The sequence below is a fragment of the Labrus bergylta genome, chromosome 17, assembly GCF_963930695.1.
Source record: "Labrus bergylta chromosome 17, fLabBer1.1, whole genome shotgun sequence".
NCBI classification, from domain to species: domain Eukaryota; kingdom Metazoa; phylum Chordata; class Actinopteri; order Labriformes; family Labridae; genus Labrus; species Labrus bergylta.
Window position 1 is genome coordinate 19,244,627 of NC_089211.1, and position 26,445 is coordinate 19,271,071.

The window sequence follows — 26,445 nt, forward strand, 5'->3', positions numbered from 1 at the left end:
ATCATGCTCTCCATGGCTGCACGATAGTCACGAGTCAAACATAAGGACACAACTGAGAGACAAACATAATAATTATCTAACCGAGCAGCTGGCATATTAGCCAACTACCTATCAGACATTACCAATACAGTCAGAAATAGTAAGGCTGGGTACTTTTCGGTGTTAGGGATAAAGGACCAAAAATGATTTTTGCATTTCTTCATTCATGGCTCTCAGCGTAAAGCAGAAGCGTGACTGTGGCAGTGGAGTGTGCCAACTGCTTAAATCAGCAGGCCAAATTGTCACTGTTACACAGAGATGGAGGCGAGATTTGCAGTGATATTTTAAACTTAGTTTAGTGAGCATACAGTATTTCTTGCTAGATATAATGAACACAGGATAGATTTGCATTTTTAACATATAATATTTTTGAAAAGATCAAAACGGATTATGACAAGCTTTATTTAATGGGCTATGCCAATGCGCATCCAAACTCAACCACTATTTCTGTCACTTTCATAGCTCTGTGGGGCCCCTGTCTTATCCGTCAGTATTGGAGGGGATGCATGCCTTTTAGCAGAATTCCACAGACAGAAACCCGGGAGACTTTAAAATAGGATTCCTATTATTTTGGTTAACATTCAGTACAGTATTATAGCAGAGCACAAGTAAAGGTTTTCAGACAATTTTGGGTCCACATTCGATGGGGCACTCACTTCCTCAAACCATGAGGTAAACGTCCAGTAATTCTACACCCACTTAACAAAAACGATAACAGCGGGGTTGTCCTGAACTCCAACCCCAACTCTCTTCCTACCTGCATTCTCTAGCACTTGTTGAATACACACCTGTGACAGAAAATGTCCTCATGCTCTACTTCAATGTCATAATGTAAAGTCAGTCAGAAGGAGTTTTGGTGAATTTTATTCAGAACTCTTTCCTATTTGCATTGAAGAAAGCACAAGAAGCTAGTTTAAACAAAAAGAGAACTGGCCTGTGAAACAGCAATATTAAGCATTGTGTGCAATATATTGTCTTGCTTACAATTTTGCAATGTATTGTATCACAGTGTATTGAATGTGCTCCCTCTATTGTGAATTGTAGTTTATTGTGGGATTCTTAAAAATACACAGGGATAGTCAAAGTAAGATTGAGGAGTTTCTGTTTGAATCTTTTATGGTTTTCAACGCATTAGATCAATAAAGCTTAAGACACGTCATCTACGAGGATCTAAACAAGACTCAATCAGGACTGAGAGTGTTACAGATAAAAGTCAGTTCATATCTATGTCCGTGTTATTGACTTAAAAGGCAGGTACGTGCAGCCAGAATCTTGAGATATCTGAATTGGCTTGGTTTTCCTGTTTTGAGATCATTATTGTTTGTGTTTGAGTCAGTGTTTTCATCCATTCTCTCTTTCTTCCGCAGAATGAAACGAGAGTGCTGCGGGTTAAGGTCATTGCAGGAATTGATTTGGCGAAGAAAGACATCATTGGAGCCAGGTGAGCGTCACAAAAGAACCAACTGAAGATGCTTTTTGACCCAAGTTTACTATTAGTGACTCTTTTAAGTCACCATATCGCGCTGCCTCTCTCTATTGTCCTCGTGGGATAGATGTGAAGGCCTGGACAAGGGTACCTGTTTCCCCTTTCATGTTATAAATGTGTCTTTTACAACTGTTCTGCATCACACAGCATTTAAACAATGAACTTAAAACAATAGTAAAGAGACTTCAGGGGTTATTTACGTGAGAAAAGCCAAACATAAGACTGAGTACATAACCTGTAGATATGTCTTTGCATATTGCATTCTACTCTTCTGAGGGGCTCTTTTGCCTTTTCTTTTAACCTCATGCAGTACAGTGTTAAGCACTTTTTTTTTTTTTTTTTTTTACTGCATTCCTTTTACTTACAGAGACCTTGAACTGTACGTGTTAATTAATGATTACCCACCTGCCTCTCCTGTCCTACTCATGACCCACCTCAATTACCTTTTTGTCCAGATAAAAGTGAGGTGACCATAATTATACACACCAGAACTGTCTCACTTGTCAGAAGACACATTTGTGAACTTTTGAGTGCCTTTTGAAGTATCATGGCTATCAAGGGGCCTTTCTCTTACACTGTCTGACTTTTTTTCCCGTGTGTAATTCTGTGATGAAGTGTAACCCACTTTTAACACAACTTTTGTCATGTTGCATAATACACCTCTGTGGGTTTGCATTTGGAGTCTGTGTTTAGTCATTTTTTTTTGCATGGCTAAGCACTGTGGCTTCTGTCCTCTGAATTTTAATTACATACCTCTGCCTGTACTTGCAGTGCGAGAACACCATGATCAATTAATAATACACCAAATGACCATCAATCAGTGCTGAATCCTTATCACTCTGTTCCTGCGCCAAATGAGAAAATCATTTCGGAGTGTGTCCTTTTTTAGTCTAGACCAAATCAATAATGCTGTCACCCTAATTTAAGGATATTCATTGCCTGTATATTTTAAATGGCTTTTTATGATATCTTAAAACTGATATATTTTTCAGTTAGAATAACCAACCATCATTTCTGCTGCAGATGTCTTTTACCTTCAGGAAGCCATGGGCTGACATTGTCTTCAAAGTCACATTTAAGACACTTCAATGTCATACTGCTCGACTTTTATTTCAAGACATATTCATTTCATACACTAGCTTAGCTAGCAATGCTTATTGTTAGAGAAACAGTAACTTCTGTAACTGTTTTATTCAGTGTAACTCTGACTAAAATTACAGTGTCCACTAGAATTTCACTGCTGTTTTTCATCTAAAATGGCAAATGAAGCGACAGAGTCCAATACATTGAAAGTTTTTTGCAGAACATCGAGGGGGCTGCAGAAAAAAAGTATCTCGGCCAATTGTGATCACATCCGGCTCACTCTGAAAATAGTTCTGTGCATGCATGAAAACATCAAAGATCAGAAAACACCCATTTGGAACAAGGCTTTCCTCAAGCAGTTAGCCTCATCTACATGAAAACACTGATCTTACTGTTACTTATAGTAATGCATTGTATCTTAGGAATGAGAAAGCCGACATTGTCAGAGAAAGCGCCTGGCATGTTTAGCACTCTGTGAATGCTCCTCACATGCCAAAGTGCATGTGTTAGCATCCTGATGTCCTGCTGGCAGGACAGCTCAGCCTGGCTTGGGAGAAATCTGAACTGTAATGAAGAAACACTGAATGAGGCCTCGATGTGTGGTGAGCTACCAGAGGAGGAGACGGTGCTGACTTGGCAATCTGTCACTTTATAAGACGCTCAAACAGTGCTGGCTTGTTCGTCTCTTGTTTTTGCTCCAAACGTGTTCCTGTTATTGTATTCAGTTATACAACTACTTTGTTCTATTGTTTCCTGCGGTTATTTTGGGTTACACAAAACATCCAAAGTTTTTTTATTTTTTATTGTGAGGTATAGATAGAAACTCGAGGAACAACAACTTGATGAAGCTGTCACAGGGGAACTAGCAGCCCATGCTAGCTTTCATCTCCCTTCTTTGACCTGAAGTAGCCGTCTTCCTCAGCAGGATTTGTGTTGATAGAAGGAAGGAGACCAGAAGGAGTCTCAGAGCAGGCTCGGTACAGTAAACCCATTGTTTTTTGTTTAGTCACAGCACATCACATCACAGAACCACAAAAACACACAATTAGAAGCTGTAGGCTTCCCAGAGACCTTAATTAGCAATCAAGCAACAGCATTTTTTGCTTTGGGTTTGTCTGCAGCTCATTTTCAAAATATTTCCTATTCCTCTTGACTTTTCCTCCGCTCCCTCTCAGCTGCTTCCTGTAAAGTCAATGTGAGGCTACGCTCCAGCTGGCAGGCCAAATCTTATTTTGGCAATATCCATACTGGAATTAGATTGCTTCTCACATCAATTCTTGTTGGCAAAAATAAAACCCCATGGAAACTGATTTTGACAAATCAGATTTAACACACATTCATAGATGTCTAAAATGTGAATCAAATTGCATTTCTAACCTTGAGTGATGAGGCTAGCCACTGCAATCAAAATGCCATTTGCTTCACAGGAAATGCAAGACATAATACCAATGTCTCCGCTAGAGCAAGACAGGTTTTTAACTTCCTTATTGTCTTTTGTGCAATTTGAAAGCTCTCTACCAGTGCTTCTTGCTGTTCTACTTCCACATGAGAGAATCACACCATCTGTTTCACTATGTGAAATACCCTGATTGAAGTTATTTCAGGTCACACAGTAGCTTTATGGGAAACATTGACTTTTCATGAGGAGATGATTGATTCATCTGTTGACAGAAAATAGATCAGCAACTGTCAAGATAATTGAGTAATCGTTTGTTATGTCAAGAACAAAAGCCAATTATTTTATTCTCAAGTGGCAGAATTGATACTATTAAAGAATAATAGACATATTACTATTGTTATTTCAAGGATTTCTTGGATATTTTGATAAGCATTTATTTTTTGTCTTTTGTATTTCTCTCAACCAATTTTTTCACTATTTTATTTTAATCAAGGTTGCTACCTAGGACGTCGTTATGTAACCCCTGTTAGTAGGATACCAAACAGTTACACCATTATGATTTAAAAGATAAAGGATACAGAAAAGCTCTGTAAGTGTTCAGTTACAAATTTAAGTTGTCCTTATTTTCTGATGTTCATATGCCGATTAAACTGCTATAAACAGGGGCGCCGGTAACCCCCGTACAGAGGCTTAAGTCCTCGAGAGCAGGCAGCCCGGGTTCGAATCTGACCTGTGGCTCTTTTTCCACATGTTGTTCCCCACTCTCTCTTCTCCCTGTTTCAGACTCTATCCACTGCCCTTTGTCCAAAATAAAGGTATTAAACATCCAAAACAAATCTTTTAAAGTCTATAAACACATTGGTTGGAAAATTATTCACTAATGAAAATACTTGCACACTGCACCCCGACTCTGGCTGAGGTGTTATTTTGGAGTCTGAATTTGGATGTCCTATTTGCATATGAAATTGCATCCAATGCACTCTGAAAACACACATGATGTGCAACGTGAGGCAGTGTGGTCAGGTCAGACCGCTCATGTTTGGAGTTTCCCATCCACTTGCCTCCACAGAAGTACTTAAGCACTGTCTTTCCTCAGCACTCATCTCCCTTTCCCCTTATCCATTCAGATCAGTCCCTGTGGTGCTAGTTATTTTTTTTCTGTTTCAAGGACAGAGCACAATTATGTACATAAAGCATCCTTCCCACTTGTTTATTCTATTAGTGTGGCCGCTTATTTACATAGAACAAAACTATTGTGAACCAAATACAGACATCAGGTTTTGTAAACCGGGGCTGTAAGAAATATCGCTACAGTTGAGGATCCCAATAATGTTTACAATACTAACACTTCAATATTCTCACTACTCATTGTGTATTCATAGTTTACATGCATTTTAATGATAGACACATTTTAATTTATTTTCCTAGATAGTACCAACAGTAGTGCAATGTCCTTTATAGATTGAGACAGTTCCGTAACTATTATATTGATTCTGCAACAGCATAATATTTTTGTCCAAGTTTGTGATTGAACATTGCGGTATGGCATTGCGGATGTGTGAAGAAACAGCGGGAGCTTCACATGCATGACACACACTCAGACATGCACAAACACACAGCGCTGTTCTTCCACTGGCCCTGCCATTTCTTGCCCCTGTAACACCTCTGTCACTACCTCAGATGCTAGCACACTGGTGGGATGTCTTGGTCCCACCATTCCGCTCCTGTGACATTCACATCGTTCACATAGGCAAGATATTACAGGGGTGTAAATTTTGCGCCTCCAACTGGCAATATGAATAGAACTACTGTATATTATCTGAACTGTCGTAATACAAATTCAGACCGACAGTTCTAATTGCACAAAAGTGTAAAGTTTTGTACCCACATTGAGAACCAATACTTACTTTATTCTTATGGGGGCGTCTCTTAAAGACATTACATTTAAAAAACTCAACATTTCATGTTTTTTCAATTATTGTTCTGTATAGAACTTTTACCTCTGTATCTTCACATGTATAATTTCTCCAGATTGCTGTTTTAAAATATAAAACGTGTAAAAACAGCAGCTGTTTAATTTTTTTTGACAGGTATGTTATACTGTAAAGGTTTCAAGTATGAATATGCCAAGTGATATTAGAATATGTGCACTTTCACCACACACACACACACACACACACATTCTTGTGAGAATATCCTCCATAAAGGAAATTCTGGAAAAGGTAATCATCTGATATTGTACCCCGTGCTGCCTGTAGGGATTGAGTTCAGTAGAGTAATTGCTCTGTCTGGTGAATAGCACAGCTCTGCCTCTCTATCCACAACCCGCCAGGGATTTCTACCTTGTCAGCACCTTCAAATAAAGCCATTGGCTGTTTTTAAATAGCACAGTCACCTTGCTTACTATTTGCACTGGTATCATGAAAATGTTTTGCAGTGTCTATTTTTAGCACTCTGCTTTGTCAATAAGACATTATAGCCTTATCTCATAATGCTCAAATGTAAGCAGTTTTTTTCCCGCTGCTGGGTTGTTTGTGGAAGCCTCGGGTTTCAGGTCTGGGAACAACCAGTGTAGCTGAGCAGTATGGACACCTGCACCTTTGTTGAAAGTTAATATCATATTGGATTTGGAATAGAATTAACTACGTTTAGACATTTCGATATACTGCATGTGTTTTATCTTACATGATTGGGATACATAATCTTTAAGACCAAAAATGTGTCACAGTTTCAACAACCGCCTAAACAACAAGCTACATTATGCTTGTCTAAAATATATTTTTAAGTTGCAAAATTCCTGATTCAAAACACAATTTTGTTCATTTTGTTTTTAGTATTTTGGCTTAATTCCTGATTGGTCAAGGAATAAACCTTTATTTTTACTGCCATGTCAAAAACATTAATGTGTATATTTCTACTGAAGTGTTAGCAATGTCATTTGCATATTTTGAATGTTGTTGATCACATTGTTTAAAGGAGATTGGCACCTGTGACCTGGCTCCAAATAAATGTGTTTTTTTGCCACTAAAAGTTGTTTTCTCTTCCTGTTTTGCGTCTGCAGCGATCCCTACGTCAAACTGTCCCTCTATGTTGCTGATGAAAACAGAGAGCTTGCCTTAGTTCAAACAAAAACTATTAAAAAGGTAGGTCGTAAGGTAAGAAGTGACACTGTTACACTCATCTTAAGCATACTATTGTTTTACCTTGAAGTTTAAGACCCAGTGAACGTCAGTGTTTGTCTCCCCAAGAAGACTAGTCAATCCTGCCACAGTAATCTCCTCCCACACCTGCATCACACTTAAACCATTAAGCCTTTTAAATGAGGCTTTGTCCACTTCCCTTTTATTCCACATGTATGAGATCACCAAATCTTCCTAGCAACACCACCCCGAACAATAGCAGCATGTTTCCCTCAAATCAAGGCAATAATACACTCTTGGAAACCTCAGGAAGTCACCAGAAGGCAGTGCTTCCTTTCCTGCTCAGTAGAGTGTGGAGGGATTCACTGGGCGAGCTTTTTACCCCTGAGGCTTATTTTAGGGAGCAAACCTGTTCACAGCAGGGGGAGCTATTACTTGCTATAATATTAAACACCATTCAGAGAATATCTTTGTGAAAGTGGGCTGTGATTTTGAAACTTAAGTTTATATTCATTGTTAACATTGTGGTGTATGGCTTAAAAAGGAATCTTTATTCAATTACAATGCAGAAAATCTAATTTATATGATTCTGCAATAAATGCTTATCATCCACTTTGATGATATGGCTTTCATAAACAGCCTGAATCTGGAAGCAGCTCCATATTTTTAATTTCTAGCCTTGTAGCTGTCAGCCAACCCTCTGCTGGAGTCGGGCAGCTCAGGCCTCCATGCAGGCAGGCATATGCTGCCAGTGGCCACGGTTGCCTTGTTGGATATAAATAGCTGACAATGCACGGCTATGTGGAGCAGCCGAGAAAGAAGCATCACTGCTCGGTACTTCTATGGGCTCTATGTGTCTTAAAGTGGGACACCTTTGAAGGCAATCTTTGTTGTGGAAGCTAAGAGACCTGCTTGAGGCAAGAAAGCTTTAAGAAAAAAAAATGATGGTGAATATGACTGAGACTGTAACACAGTATCTTGAAGTTACCCAGTGCCTGCAATACCAAACCCTAATATTTTTTGCTATCCTGGATATTTTCATTTTTCAATCAATGACAACTTGTTAGATTTAAGGGTGTAACTAGCCTCAATTAAAAGGTCAGTGGGTTCATTCGTAATTCTTGTCCGTCAGCAGTTTTCTTTAACAGAGATGTTAATTTATCGCTGCCGTAAAATGCTGCAAAGTGTTTATTAATCAGAGTTACTTGTGAATTTAAGGCTTCATTGACATTCTGGTGTTTAACTCATTTCAATCACAGAAGGAATTTAAATGTGATGTGTCACATAGTTCTCGGTCCAATAAAATATTGAATGCGTGAGGCAGGAGCGGAGAGTCCGTGTACCAACACAGTGGGCTGATCTGTCAAGAAAGTGGGATAAAATCCTCATAATATTGTTAATCTAGGGACTCACGCCTATCACTCTGACATGTTAGACATAAAGTTCCACTAAAAACGTAAGAGGATCATTCTGACGCACATGAATGTTTCACTTGGGCTCAGGCTAAGTTTGATAGGTTTCATGCATATTCTGTTTTCTGTGCATTTAATGATGTTGCTGTCTGTGCATATGATTCTAAACCTTTTTATGCTTCCTATTTCAGACCCTCAATCCCAAATGGAACGAGGAATTCTACTTCAGAGTAAGTTAAGATTTTGAAACTTTTTCTATGATTTACAATGTGTCAGATTCCCCTTATTCCCAGTATCATGCACTGTGATGGCCTGTCATTGCACATGTTTACTCTCGAGTGTTAGTGTTACAGTTTTTAATCTTTCGTTGCAGTTGAACTAAAATGTCCACCTCCTGCACCACTGGAATCTCAAACAGTCTGTATTAGACTTAAGCTTAGTCACATGTGATAACTCCTCTCTGTTTATTTATGTAAAGGAGCAAGTATTTAAAGGAGAAAAAAAGGGGAAGAAGTTTTTTACTTTCGTTTCCTTTTTCTGTTGTTATTGCTGCAGTGTCAGCTCATGAACATTTTGAATTGAATGTGCTGATGCTTACTTTAATGAACTTCTTTCTTCAGAACAATAAGACTTGCATGGTAAGATTGTGTTGGATCAGACATGCAATTAGGGCAAGGGTCTGGTATTTATAGCAGTGGTCTGACCTACAAAAATTACAGACTCTAGTATACTATAACCGAGCAATCAGAATGACAATGCCGTTTAAGTAAAAGAATCAAAGTTCAGTCCAGTGATATAATGATTAAGGACTGATTACCCTCCAGCTACTGTAGTTGATAATTATTGTGCAGAACTCAGTGCTTGCTGAATATCTGTATGCATGCATGTATGTATAAGGTACATTGGCATAGACTTTGCATGCTACAAACAGAACCACTGGATGATTGCTATATTATCTCTGATGTTATTTTGTTGCCCACACAGGTGTGTCCACTGAATCACAGGCTACTCTTTGAGGTGTTTGATGAAAACAGATTGGTAAGATTCACATTCTGTAACCTCCTACCTTTTCACTCCCTCTGTTGTTTACTATCACACATTGTTTTTTGTCTTGTTTTGATAGCTTTTCACAAGCAGTTGATAAAGTTTCCCAAACAGCATTCCTCATGTCTATTTTTTTTTTTTGTTGCTGTTTTAAATGATTTAGACTCGAATTGTCTTGATAACATTTCTTTTGATTCCCTTCAGTGATCACAGGCTGTACAGCAATTATTTATCTAATTGTTTTGCCTAAATTGTGCCCAGAAAATTTCAGTGTTACACCAATCGTCCAAGAAATGTTCTCCAACTAGTTTTGCTTTCATTTCACAACAGGAATCACCAACAACCTGAAATGGTCTTTTATCTACACCCGTGTGTCGCCGCAATAATCTTTGTAAACTCTCTGTTACATTACCAGATTTCATCTGTAGCCTCACTGAAAGTAAAATAAATAAACTGCATTTCTAGGAATACACTTAACACAATCATTGTACAGGCTGCTCTGCTTTAAGCCTGTAGTCCACTAACAACCACTACATTCCTCCTAAGTCAAGATTCTCAGATTTCCCCCATAGACGAGAACACTGGCTTCCTTGACTTGTGAAACGAAGCCTGTTGTAGGCCCTCAGTTGCCATGACAACTGGATTAAGTGTCTGCACAAAGTCAAGCGTTGCAGCAATTAAAAACAGCACAAGTAGGTCTTGATAATAAATTTGCTAATCTTCAGAGGAGAATGACGTGTTTGTTGACATTATGGAGACTTTGTTCTGTGGAAGAAACAGAAGGCTTTTATGAAAAGGGGACGCAAGACTGCGATGATGTTTCCTCTGTAACTCTGCGGTCAGAATCTAGAGTTGAATATTTGATAAAACAAACAGAGGATGCAGCACAGTGTAGTGTTGATGTTCTTGGCTGGACAAGGAACATGATGTCTGGGCCGGACTGGTTCAGGGCTACTGTTTTAATGTGCAAAGAACCAACGTAGGAGGTTGGAAGATGTGAGGCTTGTGGAGTGTCTTTTTGTGACGACCATACTGTAGCTTTTCCTGATAACTTTAACTTTTGAATGATTAGATGTTTTGTGCTGATAAAATAAGCACATACATGGAGCTGTTGTGTGCACATGATTTGCAAAGAGGGAATTACTGGCACTCAGCCTGCAAAGAAAAGGGCAGCTGTAATTTCCCCCCGCAGTACAGCAGGAACTCTGTTGCTGTATAGAAGAGGCTGACACAAGACAGCCTCAAGCCTGCTCCTGTCCGACTCCTTATATGTCTGAGGAGTCGCTTTTCTGTCTATCTGTAGGTGCATGCCAAAGCAGCTCTTCCATCTCTGGGCAATGTTTCTTCAACCAGACTTTTTTTGTTATCTTGGATCCATTATGGTTTATTTGTCTGAACAGTTGAAATATTTAATGTAGCTTTGTGCTGTAGCATGTAGGGATGGGTACAAGTTCTCAAGTACTCGAGTACTCTTTGTTGATGTTATCATTCGAGTAACAATTCAGTACTAGCCCACCCACACACTTGTTGTTAGTAGCTAGAAATTGAAAAACAGACATAAACAATAACAGGGAAGTTGTGGGGGAAAAACAGCTGTATTGGAATTGGCCATCAGCTAAATTGGTATTTGAAACATTGGTATAGGTATCAGCCCTGATTTCATCTTCTCCTTGTGCCTACAAATGTAGTACAACTATAGATGTAACTGTCAGTAACATTGAATGTAAAAAAAGAAGTTAAAAAAGGCTTACAATACAGTGTAGTGCTCTGTGTGAAGAAGACATGTTATGTCATTACAAAAATGGGCTTGCTGCCATTTGACCACACATTGGCATTTTGTTTCTTGTATCCAGAACATTCTCCATAACATTACACACACATTTATTGACTGCTTGCACTGTAAGCAGTGAGTCATCACACAGTTAAATACCCTGCCAAGCCATGGCTTCTTCATGTTCTAGTCTTTTATCCTATTGGATGCTTCTGTGCCTCCAGTCAATATTGCCTGTCTCCTTAATGCCCTGTGGTTCACAATGGAGCAGCTTCATTTCTTGGTTTTTGTCCTTTTCATCTCCACTGTGGTGAACCATCAGTAGCCTGGCTGTCAGCCTGCTTTTTGACACAGATAAGATGACGCACTGAGGCCAGAACCATAGGTCAAATCAGTCATGGGAGTAGGAACAGATTTTTGGGTGATAGCGCTCTAAGGGCGCACTCACACTCGGCCAAGTTGCTATGTACTGTGCTGAAGCACGATTGTTCCTCCTCCCCATTCCCCTGCTGTCCTGCACTCACACAGCTCCAGGCCTAACCGGCCCTTAGCACGGTTGCCTCTGTACACATGTCATCACATACGTGTAGTACTGGTGTGCTCCAGGACTTTACTCTCCAAGTGTGAGGAAATAGAATATTTGCAGTTTGCATAATCCAATTAAAATTCATATACACTTTTTTGATCACTTCTAGATTAGATCATCACGAAAGTGTATGTTATGCAAGAGAGACATTTAAAGCAATACAAATTCTCAGTTATCATTTTGATATTTTACGTGGCTTGAATGATTTACGATGTAAATTAATTCACTGAGTAACATGAAAGAAAACCCTCCACTCCAACTTAAAAGTTTGGCTATAGACTGTAGTGATTTTTCTCTAACAATGGAGAACAACCCAGAGAACATGACGGCAACTATACCGACTTTGTGGCAAATTTTGAGTCATTTTTGTCAGATCAGAAGACCCTGTTAACATTCATGGATTTCTCAGTTATGCAAAACGGGGGTTGATTTTATTTCATGTCGACGTTGTGTTCCTGTCCTTGTGCTGGTGCATGAGCCCACCTCTTCCAACCGTGCCAAGGCCAAGAAAGTGTACTGTGCCTGAACACGATACGGAGCACTCACACTAGTCAAACGAACTGGACTTTGGGTTCAAACATGCTTGGGAACGGTACAGATTGTCTATGGGACTGCACCTTGAAAGGTCAAAGTATCAGAGGGTTTTTGACAGTTCTGGGCCTTGAGGCTGGCCGCTTATTTATCGACTCATGCCTGAGGTTAAAGAAGCAGATATACTGATCAATATATGATTCACTGCTATCTAGCAGTGTACTGTCATGCATGTACATTCTGTTGTGAAATTGCATCCTTCTTCTTTGCCTTGAATTGTAGCCAAATATTGCAGTACAAGTGCTTAAGCGTCATAATTTCTTCATTCAGCCTTGCAGACGATGATCTCAGCTGAGTCGTAGCTCTGGCTGTTTTTGGATGCAAACAGAGTGGCCTATAAAAACCACCAGACAGATAACTGTTTGGCTGTCTGTTGGAGACAGCCTAGTCTATTCCGTTTGAAAAAACAATCTTGGCTATCTTTCCCCAGAGAGGGCCATGCTCTTCACCCTATCAAAGCTGCAATCTGTCAGCTTTTTGTTCTTCACTCTGCTGCTGCCTTTTTTTGATGGTCTATTTTTAGAACAACTTCTTTATTCTGCTTTTTATGTCTCCAAAGTACAAGAAGAACCCAGGAGTCATTTGTCTTTCAGATTTGTTATGAATTTTAGTCTGTCAATCTTCAATTCTTGTTTTGACCACCATTGTATAAGTTGGATATGGAGGCAGATGTGATTTTGTGTGTTTTCACACAACAGATTTACGGACCTGTTTCTTTTATGAATTCTCTCTCTTATTCTTTCTCATTCTCCTGGGGGACCATTGTGGGTTTCTCAGCAACCACAGAATGGTCAATATTGTGGTTAAGCCGTTACATGAAATTTAGAGTATTATTTTAGAATCAGTTTGTTATTTGTGGAATTTCTCTTTACAAACAGCAATCAATAAATCATAGTCTCTAAAAAAACAAGGGACCTTACCTTCCTGCCTTCCATATGCACAGAATTTGTTATATCTGGAAATCTTATTATACAAGAATGGCATTTAAAGGTAGTTTCATATGGCAATAGTGTCCAATGCTCTCATGTGGACTTGCTTTGCGATGCAAGTGGGGCAGAACATGTTCATGTATTTGTGTGGTTGGCTCAGTGTTCAAACAGGGATGTTCTGATAAAGAGATGTAATGCTTTTAAAAAAAACTTTACTCAAATGCTCTGTAAATTATATAACAAAGGGTATGGTATAGAACTGTTCTTTTTGCAAGGTGTGTTGAGATAACATTTGTTACGAATTGGCGCTACACAAATAAAGATATAAAGATAGATGTTGAGATCACAGTTTAAGGTAATTTAGAGGGCTATAAAACTGCAAGGACATTAATCAGAGGTGTTGAGGATGGGGAATGGTTGGGTGTTAAAGACATTGGTGAGTAGTACAGTATGTGTCTGGGGGGGCAGTTGGCACTTGAGGGCAGCATGGGGTTGCAATAGGAGGTGGGGTGGCCATCTGTAGTCACATGACTGACAAGCCACCCACTGTCACCTCGGAAACCAGGAGCGCCAGCAGCTCTTATCCTATCATGTAAGGAATGCTGGCCGTCACTAGGCTCAGTCTATTTCTGCTGTCTGTCGCTAGTGGTAAGAGTCTGGCATACAGGGATCTGTCTCTCTTTTTTTTATTCTTTTCCCCTCACCCTTTTCTTTTTGTAGCTTCCACTCTGAGTGAGCAGCGAAAAGTTGTCAGCTCTTTTTCAGCAGCAGTGGAGATTTTGTGGTGTGACTTCTTTCCTCCATACAGTTTATTGAGGGAAGGAAAGTTGCGGACTAGACTGAGAGAAGGTGGGAGGGGGAAAGTGGAAGAAAAAAAAGGGGGGGATCAGTCATCCAGCCAGCCAAAGGAGAGAAGTGGGCGACACTAAGAGAGTGAGACTGGAGCCTGAGGAGAGAACCAAACAGCCAGGCAGAGAGAAAGTGAGAGTGAACGGGAGCTGTAGGACGTGAGGTGAAAATGGCACAACGTCTGCGTTTGTACTTTGCCTCAGGCCGCAGTAATACAGCGCCTGAGATTCTGGAAGGGGACTTAGAGGAGCAGCAGGGAGACAATGATGTGGTCGCAGAGCTTTATACGCATCCACCTTCGGAACTGAGGCCTTCTCAGGAGCCAGCTGCCCAGCAAGTCCAACAAAACCAGTTCTGTTTGCGATCAGAACCTTTGCTTAAACGCAGCTCCTCCATGTTCATACCCCAGCTCGCCGCCTATGCTGAGCCACGGCTTACAAAGAGCTCCTCCATGCACATCTCCCTCCAACGCTCAAATGGATCTAGTAATGGAGAAACCCGAGGTCCTGCTGATGACGTTCCGCCACCCTGTTATTCTCCACCAGGACCAGCGCCTGCCTATTCCGAAACCCAGCTTCAAGAAGATGTTCCCAGACATCCACCTCCTCCATACTATGAACCAGATACACTAAACTCACAAACTTTTCTGTCAGAACCAAACCTTCCCAAACGCAGGGTCTTTAGTATTGGTTCCAATGGAACTTTTATGCATGGCAGAGGTCAACCTGGTATCAGTGTCGGGGGAATTTGTATACGAAGGAATTCTCAAGACGGTTCTGATGTTCAGCAATTCAGAATCCTCCCTTATGGTGGTACCAGCTGGTCCGTCCATCAGCCGAGCATGGACCAGTTCTCTGTTGTTAATGGCGGAACACAGAGACTTGTGTTTCAGCTGCAGCAAAATAAGAACCACGATGAAAGCCAGGACAGGGAACAGACTTCTTCCTCCCAAGATGAATGCCCAGATCTCGGCGTCACCAGCTCAAGAGGTAGCCGTGTGGTGCGTTTCCCCAGAATTCAAACTGTGGAAGAAAACCAAACAGACGTGGGCACACAGAGAATGGAAGCAAGAAACCAATCTAATGGTTGTACTTTCAAAATCAGTAGGGATGTTTCCAGAAGGCAGCCTCATTTCAAGATATATTTTACCCCAGGCGGAGCTGGAGATCAGGATGTGAGTCTTGGCAATGATTCGACAAGGAATAATCCCAAGGTAAACATTATTTTAAAAAGGCAGTAAGACTTCTTGGTGGTTTGGTAAAAGTATTTGAAATGGATTTTATTCAAATATTACAATTAAACATCCACATAACAAATTGCCAGATGATTAGTTGTAACAACAAAGACTTATACAGTAAGTAGCCAGAAGAAGGGCCATGACAATAAAAAAACAAGAACCAGAGGGAATTTTTGCTTCCTAAATTATGCAATTGTTGGATGTCTTAAATGAATCACATTCAGTTTGTGCATTTGCAAATATGATCCATTTCACTCTATAAATCCGGCATAGATGAGAGATATAGATACGATGCAGGAAGAGTGTGGTAACATTTGGGGAGGTGAAAAGCACAGACATGGCTCAGGAGCTAAGTCACACACTGGCTCCTTTCACTTTGCGACCACAGGCATTTGAAATGTTACACACAACGGCCAATTCAGTCAGTCACCAAAGGAAAACAGGAACAGGGTGAATGGATCATTTCTCCCTGTGCACTTGTTGCCTTCTGTTCCACGGAAATGTGACACTTAAGTTTGGTAATACCCTCAACTGCAGCCAGTGCTCTTTGAGAGTTGGCTGTTTCTATCTTTAGTCTGTTTTGAGTGTGGTTGTTGATTTTGAGAGCGGGCAGGCGGCATGTCTTCTTTGGCTCTAGGCTGGTATGGATCCATATCCTCGCAGCTGCTCCAAGAGTGATTAAGAACTAAGATGTTGTTACGTCCAAAAGGAGGACAAAGAAGGTTAATAACTATCAAAACCTGCTTTTCTTAAAAGCCTGAAGTGTTATGATTTTGCTTTCTTTTCCATTCTAGTGTAGCTCAACCATTGTAAGCAAAACAAATTTTAAGGATTAATTTTTATAATAAGGGTATCATATTACCTAATTCATCATGCACAAGCTTCTTCTATTACTTTAGAGCGTGTATCTTTAAACAGTTGTAAATGTTGTACCTCAGGTCTAAATAAAGGTAAGATCTTGTTGATATTAGGGCCATAGGGTTGACATTTATCATATAAAAAATACTCCTTTTGGCATCTCTTTAAAAAGTTGATTCCAGGAGTTGACCGTGAATCTCGTAAACATAAACTTGAATCTTCTGCCTTCCTCGCACTTTTTTGAACTTGTGCAACCTGAACACTCATGGTTCTCATCTTTTTGGCTTGTGACTACTGCAAATGATGTAATGTCTTTTTGCAAGAAGAGGTGAAGGGGTTCTATGCATGCCAGTTCCCCAGAAGATTAAGTTTTCACTCATCCAATGTGAGTTTGAATGTTATAGCAGTATTTTTATCTGCTTCTTATCCTGTTTTTATCATCTCATGACTACTTGGATTATTCTTGCAACCTCCCTACTTCGGATGTTTCCAGGCAATTTATTTCTAAAGCTATTACATGTGAATTGTAATTTAGACAGGTGACTGTAAAGTCAAGAAAACACACATGGGATCATAGCGACTGCAGGTAGACAATGTCAAAGAAGTTTGCTGAGTGTCGCTAACATTAGCAGTGCTAGCACGCCCAGCCTCAGGTTGTACTTTCAGGTTAACCTCCACATGCCTATGCTGGTTACACATGGCTCTGGTCAATATGGCAGTGTAACCTGACACAGCCTACAGCTTTATCTCCACTTTCTAGATCAAAATATTGCCAAAACGCTCCACGATACAAGATGCCATCTTTCCACTGGTCTGGATTACATCTAGGTAGTAGAGCATTATGGCAGTATTGCAATAGATATTAACTGGAGCTACAGCCCAAGCTAGTGGCGGGTGGCTGCCAAGAAACAACATTTAACCGGCATTGCAGGCCTGAATTGGAGAAAAGAAAAAAAAAGAGTAATAGTTAGTTTAATTGATTAGTAATTCTCGCACTGATGGGCAAGGGGGGATAATGTTGAACCGTTTAGTTGGCTAGTAGTGAACATTCACAGTCCCTACCCACCAGACCACTTCTGAACCCATGAATTATAAGCAATCAAAATGCCCTGAGAAATTTCCATCTTTAAGTTGCAGCAGTTATTTTATTTATGGGTCCTTGATTTGTTGGTGTTGCGCACAAAGTACTTGACCCACTGTACAATCCTGCCAGTTGTTTGAAGTTGTTCTACTGATAGACATGTGGCTATAAGGTGCCAAAATACACAGCAGCGCGCTAAGAAAGGCATGTTAGCGCGCTGCTAGTAAGTTAACAAATGTCTTATGGAGAAGGAAATGCACTCAACACGTTAGTCAAACGTCAAGGAAAGGCGGCGCATTTGATGAGTAATAATAAACTAAGAAAGGGGGCACCTTTAATTTTATTAAATTTGACTCCAGTGCTTTTTTCATATTTTTAGTCATATTTCTGACAGCACTTAGGCCATACTAGAATGCATTTTAAACACCTCCTCTCCATTCCCTTTTTTGAGACACGTGGTTTAGTGTTACCCTCGGGCACACTGTTTCTCATGCAACAAGGAAATCCTCATTTAGACCATAATGACAGGTCTTCCCCAACTGGTAGCCTGACGTTGTAGTGCCCCTTTTTAAAGCCCTGCATGGGATACTACGAGTGTGTGTTTTGTATGTGTTCCAGCTAGACTATGTGCAGACAGCTATGCCACAGTGCCATGCCCTCGTTCGGCGCCCCCCAGTTGCCATTCACAAAGAGCTCTTGCAGGCCACTGGGTTTTCTATATTTACCTGAGACAGGATTGTGGCTGGACAGTTCGGGGGCGGGGGTCTCCTTTTATTTTGGTCCAGAAGCATGTGAGAGGGATTCATATTGCTATTGTTGCAAAGGGCTTTTCTCTGTCAGCTCTGATCTCTCAGGGTTGCATGGCATTGCAATTCAGTTGTGTCAGCACAGAGACTCTTGAGTAGGTGGGACAACCTTTTCACACTTCACTGCCAGACTGGACATGTTCCAGGTTGCTCTATATATGATAAACTCTAAGTCTGTTACCACTTCTCCCTGTAGATTCATGGCAGTTCAGTACAGCTATAGTTTGAATTGTCAATTCTTCACTCCATCTCTCTTCTGTCTTAAAGGATTACATTTTTAAAAGTCACTGTGCGTTTAGGTCCTAGCAGCTTGTAACTGAATCTGTGTGGTTTAAGTTTTGTTTCTCTCCTGCAGAGATGTGTAAAGCTGCTGCTGAAAACACCACATTTCCTGGCATGACTGTTTCATAATAAAAGCATTTTAACAGCTTAGGCATGGGGACTTTTATTGTGAAATATTTGTCGGAAATAGAATGTGCTTATCATTTAAGCCTTAGCGGAGCTACAATTAGAGAGATTTTTAATAACTCCGTCTGCAATTTTGGTCTTTAAAGCTCCTTCTTTCACCATGATTCATAGGCAAAGCCCACTTCTTTTAATCATCTTGGACTTCAGACAAGCGAGTCATCAGTTTAAACACATACTCCGCAGGAAGACCCTTTTGTAATGGAGATGCAAATCCATAACCTTAATGTTGTTGTTATTTGCTGAAACTTGGAGAGGGGATTATGAGTTAACCTGATTGCTGTGCCACAATAACCTTTCATTGTAAACATTGACACCCGCTCTGACAGGAGGAGGAGGCGGAGCTGATCAGTGAACATGTGAGACTGATGGCTTTCAAAGCAAAATGTGCATGTACGTACGTCAGCCTTACCATCTACCGCTCTTGGTCCCTCCTCCTCCTTTAGGCTGTAAGTAACACAGAGTGTAACCTGGCCCTGAGAGGCAGCTGCAGGCTCAACTGTGACCCTTTGATGACTCTGCAATTATATCCCTCTGCACACACATACCCACAGCTTAAAATGCTTGTTATTGTTGAGGACTGAAAAAAACAGATATGTGTCTCATGAGTGCATTTGTCCCATGGGACACTGACACTAGCTGGTTTAAAGGTCACAAACTAAAGTTCCTCTATTTTTTTAAAGGTTCAAGATTGGTGATAAAAGGAAATCAGGAGTGCCTAACGCCTTGGTTTAAAGTCCAATTCTGAACTTTATCTATAAAGCGCTTGTTTAATCTGTGTGTGGGTTTACATGTATTTGTGTGCGTGTGAGAGTAAGTGTCAACACCGATTCAGTGTTTTGTTTTTTGTGGATTAATAACTTGCCGTTTCTTTGTAACCTTTCACTGTTGAATTCCAGGTCTATTTGCTTCCCCCCCCTGATGATCAGAATAAACCAGTGCACTTTTTAATTGTTTTTACTGTCTAACTTGACACTGCAAAAATGTTTGATGAGATTTGAGGAAGCCCTAAGAACTTGCTTGATGATATTTGAAAAAAACAGAAACAGAAACATTAGAATTTCATCGTCAAACTGGGAATGACGTAATGTCGATTTGCCACAACAGGTCTCCAAACATACATATTTTTTGGACTGCATTATTTTTTGCAGCAGTGAATCGACTTTAACAGATGCCACTAAAAAGAAATACTTCTTTTGAACATTAAAACTTGAAGACTAAATGAGAAATGTAAAAAAACAAACATTTTATACTGTCTTCAACTCTTCAATGGACAAGAAGTAATGTCTTTTAGTCATGTTGACCTTCTGACAACTCGCCAAGGGACTATAACTGGGATTTGGAAACACAATGTCGTGCATTCTTTCAATGCTGCCTTTTCCTGTAAAGCCAGTAACTACAGACAAGCATCATTGTTAGTAATTGCCCGCTATCTAAATCAGTTGTGTCCCACATACAGGCTTCTTCCAAGAATGGCCTTTTCCATCTGGCACAGGTAATCACTGCTCCCAGTGTGGGCTGCTGCTGTGCCCGCTCCACCATCATTTTCATTTTCCCGCTTTTCCTCTCAGACTTGATTATTATGACTAAAGGTTGGACAAATCTACGGGCCTCTTAAATCTGAAAACATAAACCTTTCCTGGTTCTCCCTTGTCCTTCTCTTCCTCTGTGTAGCTGTCTTGGCTTCAATCTGGTGGCGGTCGATGTTATTTTTCCTTGCTGGGTTAATGGGTTTTTCTCCTCTGAAATGATACCACAGGCCGGTTCAGAAATGAAACTCTAGTCGGAATATTCTGCTTGGACACTTGTGGAAATCTGTACTGATTGGCAGATAGTTTTCTTTTTTTAGCTGACCAAAAAGCAAATATTGAATGCTAAATTCAGTAAGATTTGAAAGAAAATGATTGCATTTTACTTTTAAACAACCAGCTGAGATTGTTTTATCACTATATGTGTTCATAAAAACAGTCTAGAGGTTATTTCTGGATTGGCCTGTCCATAAAATGGAAGCTTTGTCATTTTCACTCTATCCAACAAATGAGCACAAAGGCTACTGGACTTTGTGGTGCTTAAGTTAATTCACATTGTGGATTTTTCCCCCTCTCCTCCCCTGCTGGAAATTTGGGTTTCCCCACAGACGCACTCTAAAAGCTGTTACTTCTAAAATTAAGCTGCTGAAGGTGACCCTGTTTTTTCTCTCCTAGACGAGAGATGATTTCCTGGGCCAGGTTGATGTTCCGCTCAGCCATTTGCCGGTGAGTTATTTGCACCTGTGTGCCACGCCAGACGGTCTGTTATAATGCTGTTTTAAATACTCAGCTGTTTCTTATCTACTTCACGCTGCCTGATTAACCTCTGTGAATGTCAGGCAAAGAGTCTGTGTGTTTGTGTGTGTCTGTCTTTCCTGAGTGTGAGAAAGTGCTAGCCACACTGGTGTTATTGCAACCAAACAGCTCTCTGTTAGAAATTGGAGGCCGGCTGTCTGAGATGTAAACAGAGGTTTCCTTTCCTGAGGGTGTGAGACCCTCAGAACCAATGGAAAAGCTACACTCCTCAAATTCACACACATATATTTGCTTGGAAGCTGTGAACTCCTTGGGAGATATCAGGTTTTGTAAACAAAAACATAAAGAACAGGTTTGTGTGCTCCTTTGGTGTTTTTACAGTTTAGGGTTTGTGTAGGTAAACAAGACAAGAAACTAAAACAAATAGACATAGAAACCTCTCTAAAGCAGCACCCTGTCTACTAAGCTGAGAGCTGTTACACTGGTTGTGGCTCTCTGAAGAGCTGTCCAGGCTGCAAACCTTAAAAGCACATCAGTAGAAGGTGTTGGGGTTAATTATTAATGTCCTTTTTTTGGCTCCCAGAGCTCCAGAAGTTTGCCAGTAGATAAAAGCAAGCTGAGTCATGCTGAGAGATGAAGCCAGTGGTCCTGATGCAGTAAATGCTGCCTTAAATTTAATTTAGCCATTTAACAAATTGAGCTGGCATGAATGAGCTACTGCAAAGCTTGTGTCAATGATGGGATCTGCATTCTAAGTGGGTCTGGAATGAATTTGGTCCATTGATTTTATGCCAGATAACATTCTGTAGGAATTGCAGTCTTATTCATAGTTACTGGACATTTGTTGAGTCATTGTCCTTTTCTCTAGCCAAGCTTTTCCTGGATACTAAACTTAATGTTTTCTGGCCAATATGTTTGACTCACCTGAAGTGTGCATATGCCTAAAGAAAGTTTAGTAAAATGCAGACAGACTGGGTTTTAGAAACCGTGTAAATAGACTGGTCCAAAAATGATCTCTCCTCAACATCACTAGAAGTTGAAAAATATGGCTATAGTTGGCCAACTATATCTACCAATATAGGCCTACAATATATACTATACATGTATCACAGCTGAGCAGATAGTAGTCTTTAATAGGACTTGTGGACATTATTATCGATTAATTAATATTATTCACTTATTAGTTAAAGAAAGCAGCTTTTGCATGGTCATATCTGGTCAAATGTTCAGCAACAGGTTTGTACCCGGGCTCTGAGCAATCACAATAAACACATTGCAAAATATTGAATTTTACCAGATCATATGCGAGCATTCAAGATAAAAAGTTGAGAAGGAGGGCGCCAAATCTCAAAGTTGTTTACAACCAGCACATCATAAATCCCACTCATTCTGCTTTTAAACCATTTCCAGACAATGTCAACACCAGACAGCATGAAAATGTTTGCCAAATAATTCACACAGCCCTGTTTTACATTTGTCTCAGATAAGACTGCCTACATTTTGCGAAATACTTTTCATTTGGATGAAATATTCACAACACTTGACATCAATTTTTAATGTCAAAGACCTCAGGGAGAGTCTAACTGCTTCATCATTAAACAAGAAATATAGAATTTGTTAAGTAAATGTATCTTCTACTTTCAATGTGGAAACTGACAGTCGGCTTCAGTGGTACCTTCCAGAACAGATTCTGATGAGCAGCCAGTATAGACTGGTTTGCCCCTGTCAAGGAGCAATGGGAGATTGCAGTGAATTTCAAAAGACTTTCCTGCTGTTCAATATGTAACAGGAGAAGCTCGGTGTTGCATAATGATCCTGTGCTGGCTGTGCAGAGGGTTTCAGCCGTGCTCTTAACTCATGACTCTGATATTTTGAATCTCTCTAACATATGTATTTGTTGTGTGCTCAATTGATTTGTGTCAACACATGCCTCCTCTTAATTTGCAGACGGAGGACCCGGCTATGGAGCGTCCCTACACGTTTAAAGACTTCCTCCTGCGGCCCCGAAGGTCAGTCTCTGTTGAGTGTGACAAACAGGTGGTGATTTGTGAAATTTGAAATCAGTAATTCAAAGTCTGAGCTTAAACAGTGTCCATTAGCAGATATGATATACCCTGACCTATCATTTAGCACACAGTGACTTTAATTATTGTTTTAAACATGATGTAGACTGGTGCAGTATCTCCACAGAGCACTAAGTTCATGGGATGGTCAGCTGAACACTGAAGATGAAAAACCATCTGGCACTAATAGCCCGTTTGGAAACTCCCCAGTACCTCTAAGCATTACTTGGAGCTCTGACGCTGAAGCCACCTGGTTTTTTTCTGTGCTGTATTTAAAAGGGTCAATTTTTGCTGATGTAATCCTTCTAGTCACAAGTCCCGGGTGAAAGGTTACCTGCGTCTGAAGATGGCCTATCTGCCCAAACAAGGAGGACCAGAGGAAGAGTCTGGAGACGTGAGGGAGGAGGCTGAGGTAAGGTCTTGGCAGTTCGAGTTGGTTTTAACTTGCTGACCTAGCAGTAGCTACGGCATCCTTTTCACCACTTCGATCACGAGACTGAAGCCAAACCAGATTCTTTTTTCTTTTTTTATTACTTCCTTCCACACAAAGAAAAACACAGATCTAAGCATAAAAATTCAAGTGAGTTTCCCAATTTGGACAAATAGAAGTACAAGTTGTTTCTGTTAAGATGAAGGACAGAGAGGGGGGGGCTCTTGTTTTTTTTTCTCTGTCTCTTAGAATCTGGTTGAAAGTCTTTCCCAGGTCAGCGTATGGAAAACCCATTTACAATACTGCCAGTTATTTGGCGAAATAATAACTTCTCTCTTTGTTTGTGTGTTTAAGTGTGGTTTTCTTGTTGAGCTCAAGAAAGATGCTATACATTTTCAGACAGTGACAGGCCTTTCCTTCACTGCATGGTCTCAATATAAAAAATAACTTATTTTGACTGTCTGGATTTCTTTTCTTCTTGTTTTGTTTTTTTTACCTCTGTATGCTGACCTTTGAAATGTAATTTATTACACCAGCTTCACTGGTTTTATATCATGGTTGCTTCTTTGCCAAACTTTCCAAGAAGGACAGTTCAAGTTTGTCATTCCTAGAAGTGATATTAATGCACATTAGCTCAGTCTTGGATACTTTGGCTGGAGATATCCAGACCAGCCAGCAGCTTGTCAGACAAAAACAAACTCCGGTCAACAAAACACTTCAAACCACGACACAGTACTCTGAAAGGCTCTATCCTGCCACAAGTAAATCCACATCTTTAATGTGTTGCCATGCTTGAATTCTCCACGTTTGCTGATGTTCATGCGTGTCTGACAAGCTGTCAGCTCACTGGGATATCTATGACCACAGGGTCTCTGGCCAAAGCTACCAGTGAGTTACTCATGCTGCCTTGTGTTAAAAATGTGAACTCTCTCTCAGGGATGGGATGAGTCTGCAGACTCAGGCTCACAGCGACCCCAGCAGTTGTTGCCCCCGTTGCCCCCGGGCTGGGAGGAGAAGGTGGATAACTTGGGACGCACCTACTACGTCAACCACAACAACCGCTATACGCAGTGGAAACGGCCCTCCAACATGTACTTCTTATCTCTCTCCTCACATTCTCATTTCTACATTTATTTTTACACATGTCAAATAAAAGAGTAGTTCATCATGTAAAGCAGTAAAAAAAAACCTCTGTTTTGTATATAGCACCTTTAAAAACAAAGTGCTTTGACATAGAAGTAAAAGCATACATAAGAATGAAGGATAAGAACCCAAACTATGAAAAAACACAACCAACATAATTTAACCTAAACATCATAAGAACCCAAAAAAACATGAATTAAGAACAAAAGGACCAAAGATGTAGGAAAATGTGAGCAATTAGAGATACACACACTAAAATAAATACAAAAGAGATTGAAGCAATCAAAGATGAGATAAAAACCAGTAAAATTAAAAAAGCAACAAAAGAAAAAGAAAAGCAATAAAAACAGAACAAATAGATAAAAGACTTAAGAGTTTGAAGCCGTACAAACAGATATAAGCCATTAAATCATAGATTTAAGAGAGTAAATAAATGAAATGTTGAATGTGAAGGAAATAGAGCGAGTAGAATAAAAATAAGAAATGAAGAAGACAAGATCAACTAAAAGCAAGTCTTTATAAGTGAGTTTTAAGAAGTGTCACTGCACAGAGGACACTACCTAAAGTATACATGATGTTACATTACAGTATAAATACATCTTTGTAAGGTTAGGTGTCATTCTGTAAGAAATCCCTGGGTCACAGTAGACCAAACATGTCACATGTCATTTTTGAAACATCTTAGCAGAATTATTTTATTCTTGGCTATACAAACAGGCATGACAGGGGTAGAATTTATTTTATTTAAGCAGCAACAGTTTGCACTATGTATCCAGTGTTACTCAATGATTTTACTTTATGGTTTTAATTTAAGTATCAGTAATCCCTGCTGAATGTGATGTTATCGTTATTTTTGGTCATTTTATGGTTTACAATAACTTCTGTTTTTGTCACACTTCTCCCTCAGGGATGTGATTTCAGAGACTGAGAGTGACAATCAACAGCGGCAGATCCATCAGGAAGCCCACCGTGTTTTCCGTTCAAGACGCCACATCAGTGAAGACCTTGAGAACGAGCACATTGAGCCCAGAGACCTGGACAATGTAAGAGAGAGCTAGAGGAATATGCACACACATTCAGCATGTAGATACTGAGCCACAGCAGATTAAGTTGATAACATATTGTTTTTGATGGTTCTGTAGTCCTGGGAGCTCATCACAGAAGAAGATCCTAACGAGTCTCTGCCTGGCACCTCCTCCATGCTAACGCCACAACACCCACCGACACCTGCCCCCCAGGAGTTCTCGGAGGACTTAAATCTGAGGCTGTCACTCACTCCAGAAACGAATGGTGAAGTGGCAGGCCCCAGCACTGCTCTGGTGAGACCTGAGACTGAAATACTGAAATAGTCAAAACATAAATGACTTAAGGGTGTCAATGTAGGCACATGCTGAGTTTCTATTAAGCTTTTATATTTGTTGCTTTTATTTAACAGACCCAGCTGTCAAACAGACTCCGATCCTCGAGCATGACGGATGGTGTCAGTGATCAGGCCCAGGCTCCTCCTCCTCTTATGGTACATATTTCTTAACTCCCACATTTTCCTCAGTCCTGTTCTCTTTCTTCTCGCACTTCCTCCCTTTTCCTTGTTACATCACTACTAGCATTGTGCACATCCTTTTCACTGTGCCTTGATTTTCTTGAGCAGGCAGGCCTTGGTGTCTCATTTACATCCTCTCTGTTGGCATGTATCAGTGCTGTAAGTGTACCACTCATTAATAACCTTCTTTGCTCCTCTTTGGATTTAA

At 40.2% G+C, this 26,445-nt stretch overlaps 1 protein-coding gene across 18 annotated transcripts in view; it reads left to right on the forward strand.

The window, feature by feature from the left end:
* The window catches only part of nedd4l (NEDD4 like E3 ubiquitin protein ligase), a 50,180-nt gene that overhangs the window by 2,069 nt on the left and 21,666 nt on the right, over nt 1-26,445 (forward strand). For 4 of the 18 annotated variants that reach the window (XM_065965250.1, XM_065965251.1, XM_065965253.1 and 1 more), the window contains exons 1-8: nt 14,402-15,542; nt 20,981-21,031; nt 23,009-23,070; nt 23,434-23,536; nt 24,491-24,645; nt 25,605-25,740; nt 25,840-26,016; nt 26,133-26,213. In XM_065965250.1, coding sequence (XP_065821322.1) covers nt 14,499-15,542; nt 20,981-21,031; nt 23,009-23,070; nt 23,434-23,536; nt 24,491-24,645; nt 25,605-25,740; nt 25,840-26,016; nt 26,133-26,213 — 1,809 coding nt within the window. In that variant the 5' untranslated portion in view covers nt 14,402-14,498. Of the gene's footprint in view, nt 1-1,406; nt 1,481-7,068; nt 7,163-8,750; nt 8,790-9,543; nt 9,598-14,399; nt 15,543-20,235; nt 20,272-20,980; nt 21,032-23,008; nt 23,071-23,433; nt 23,537-24,490; nt 24,646-25,604; nt 25,741-25,839; nt 26,017-26,132; nt 26,214-26,345; nt 26,397-26,445 lie in introns of those variants that run through there. The other 14 variants (XM_065965263.1, XM_065965264.1, XM_065965246.1 and 11 more) reach the window with 12 other exon arrangements.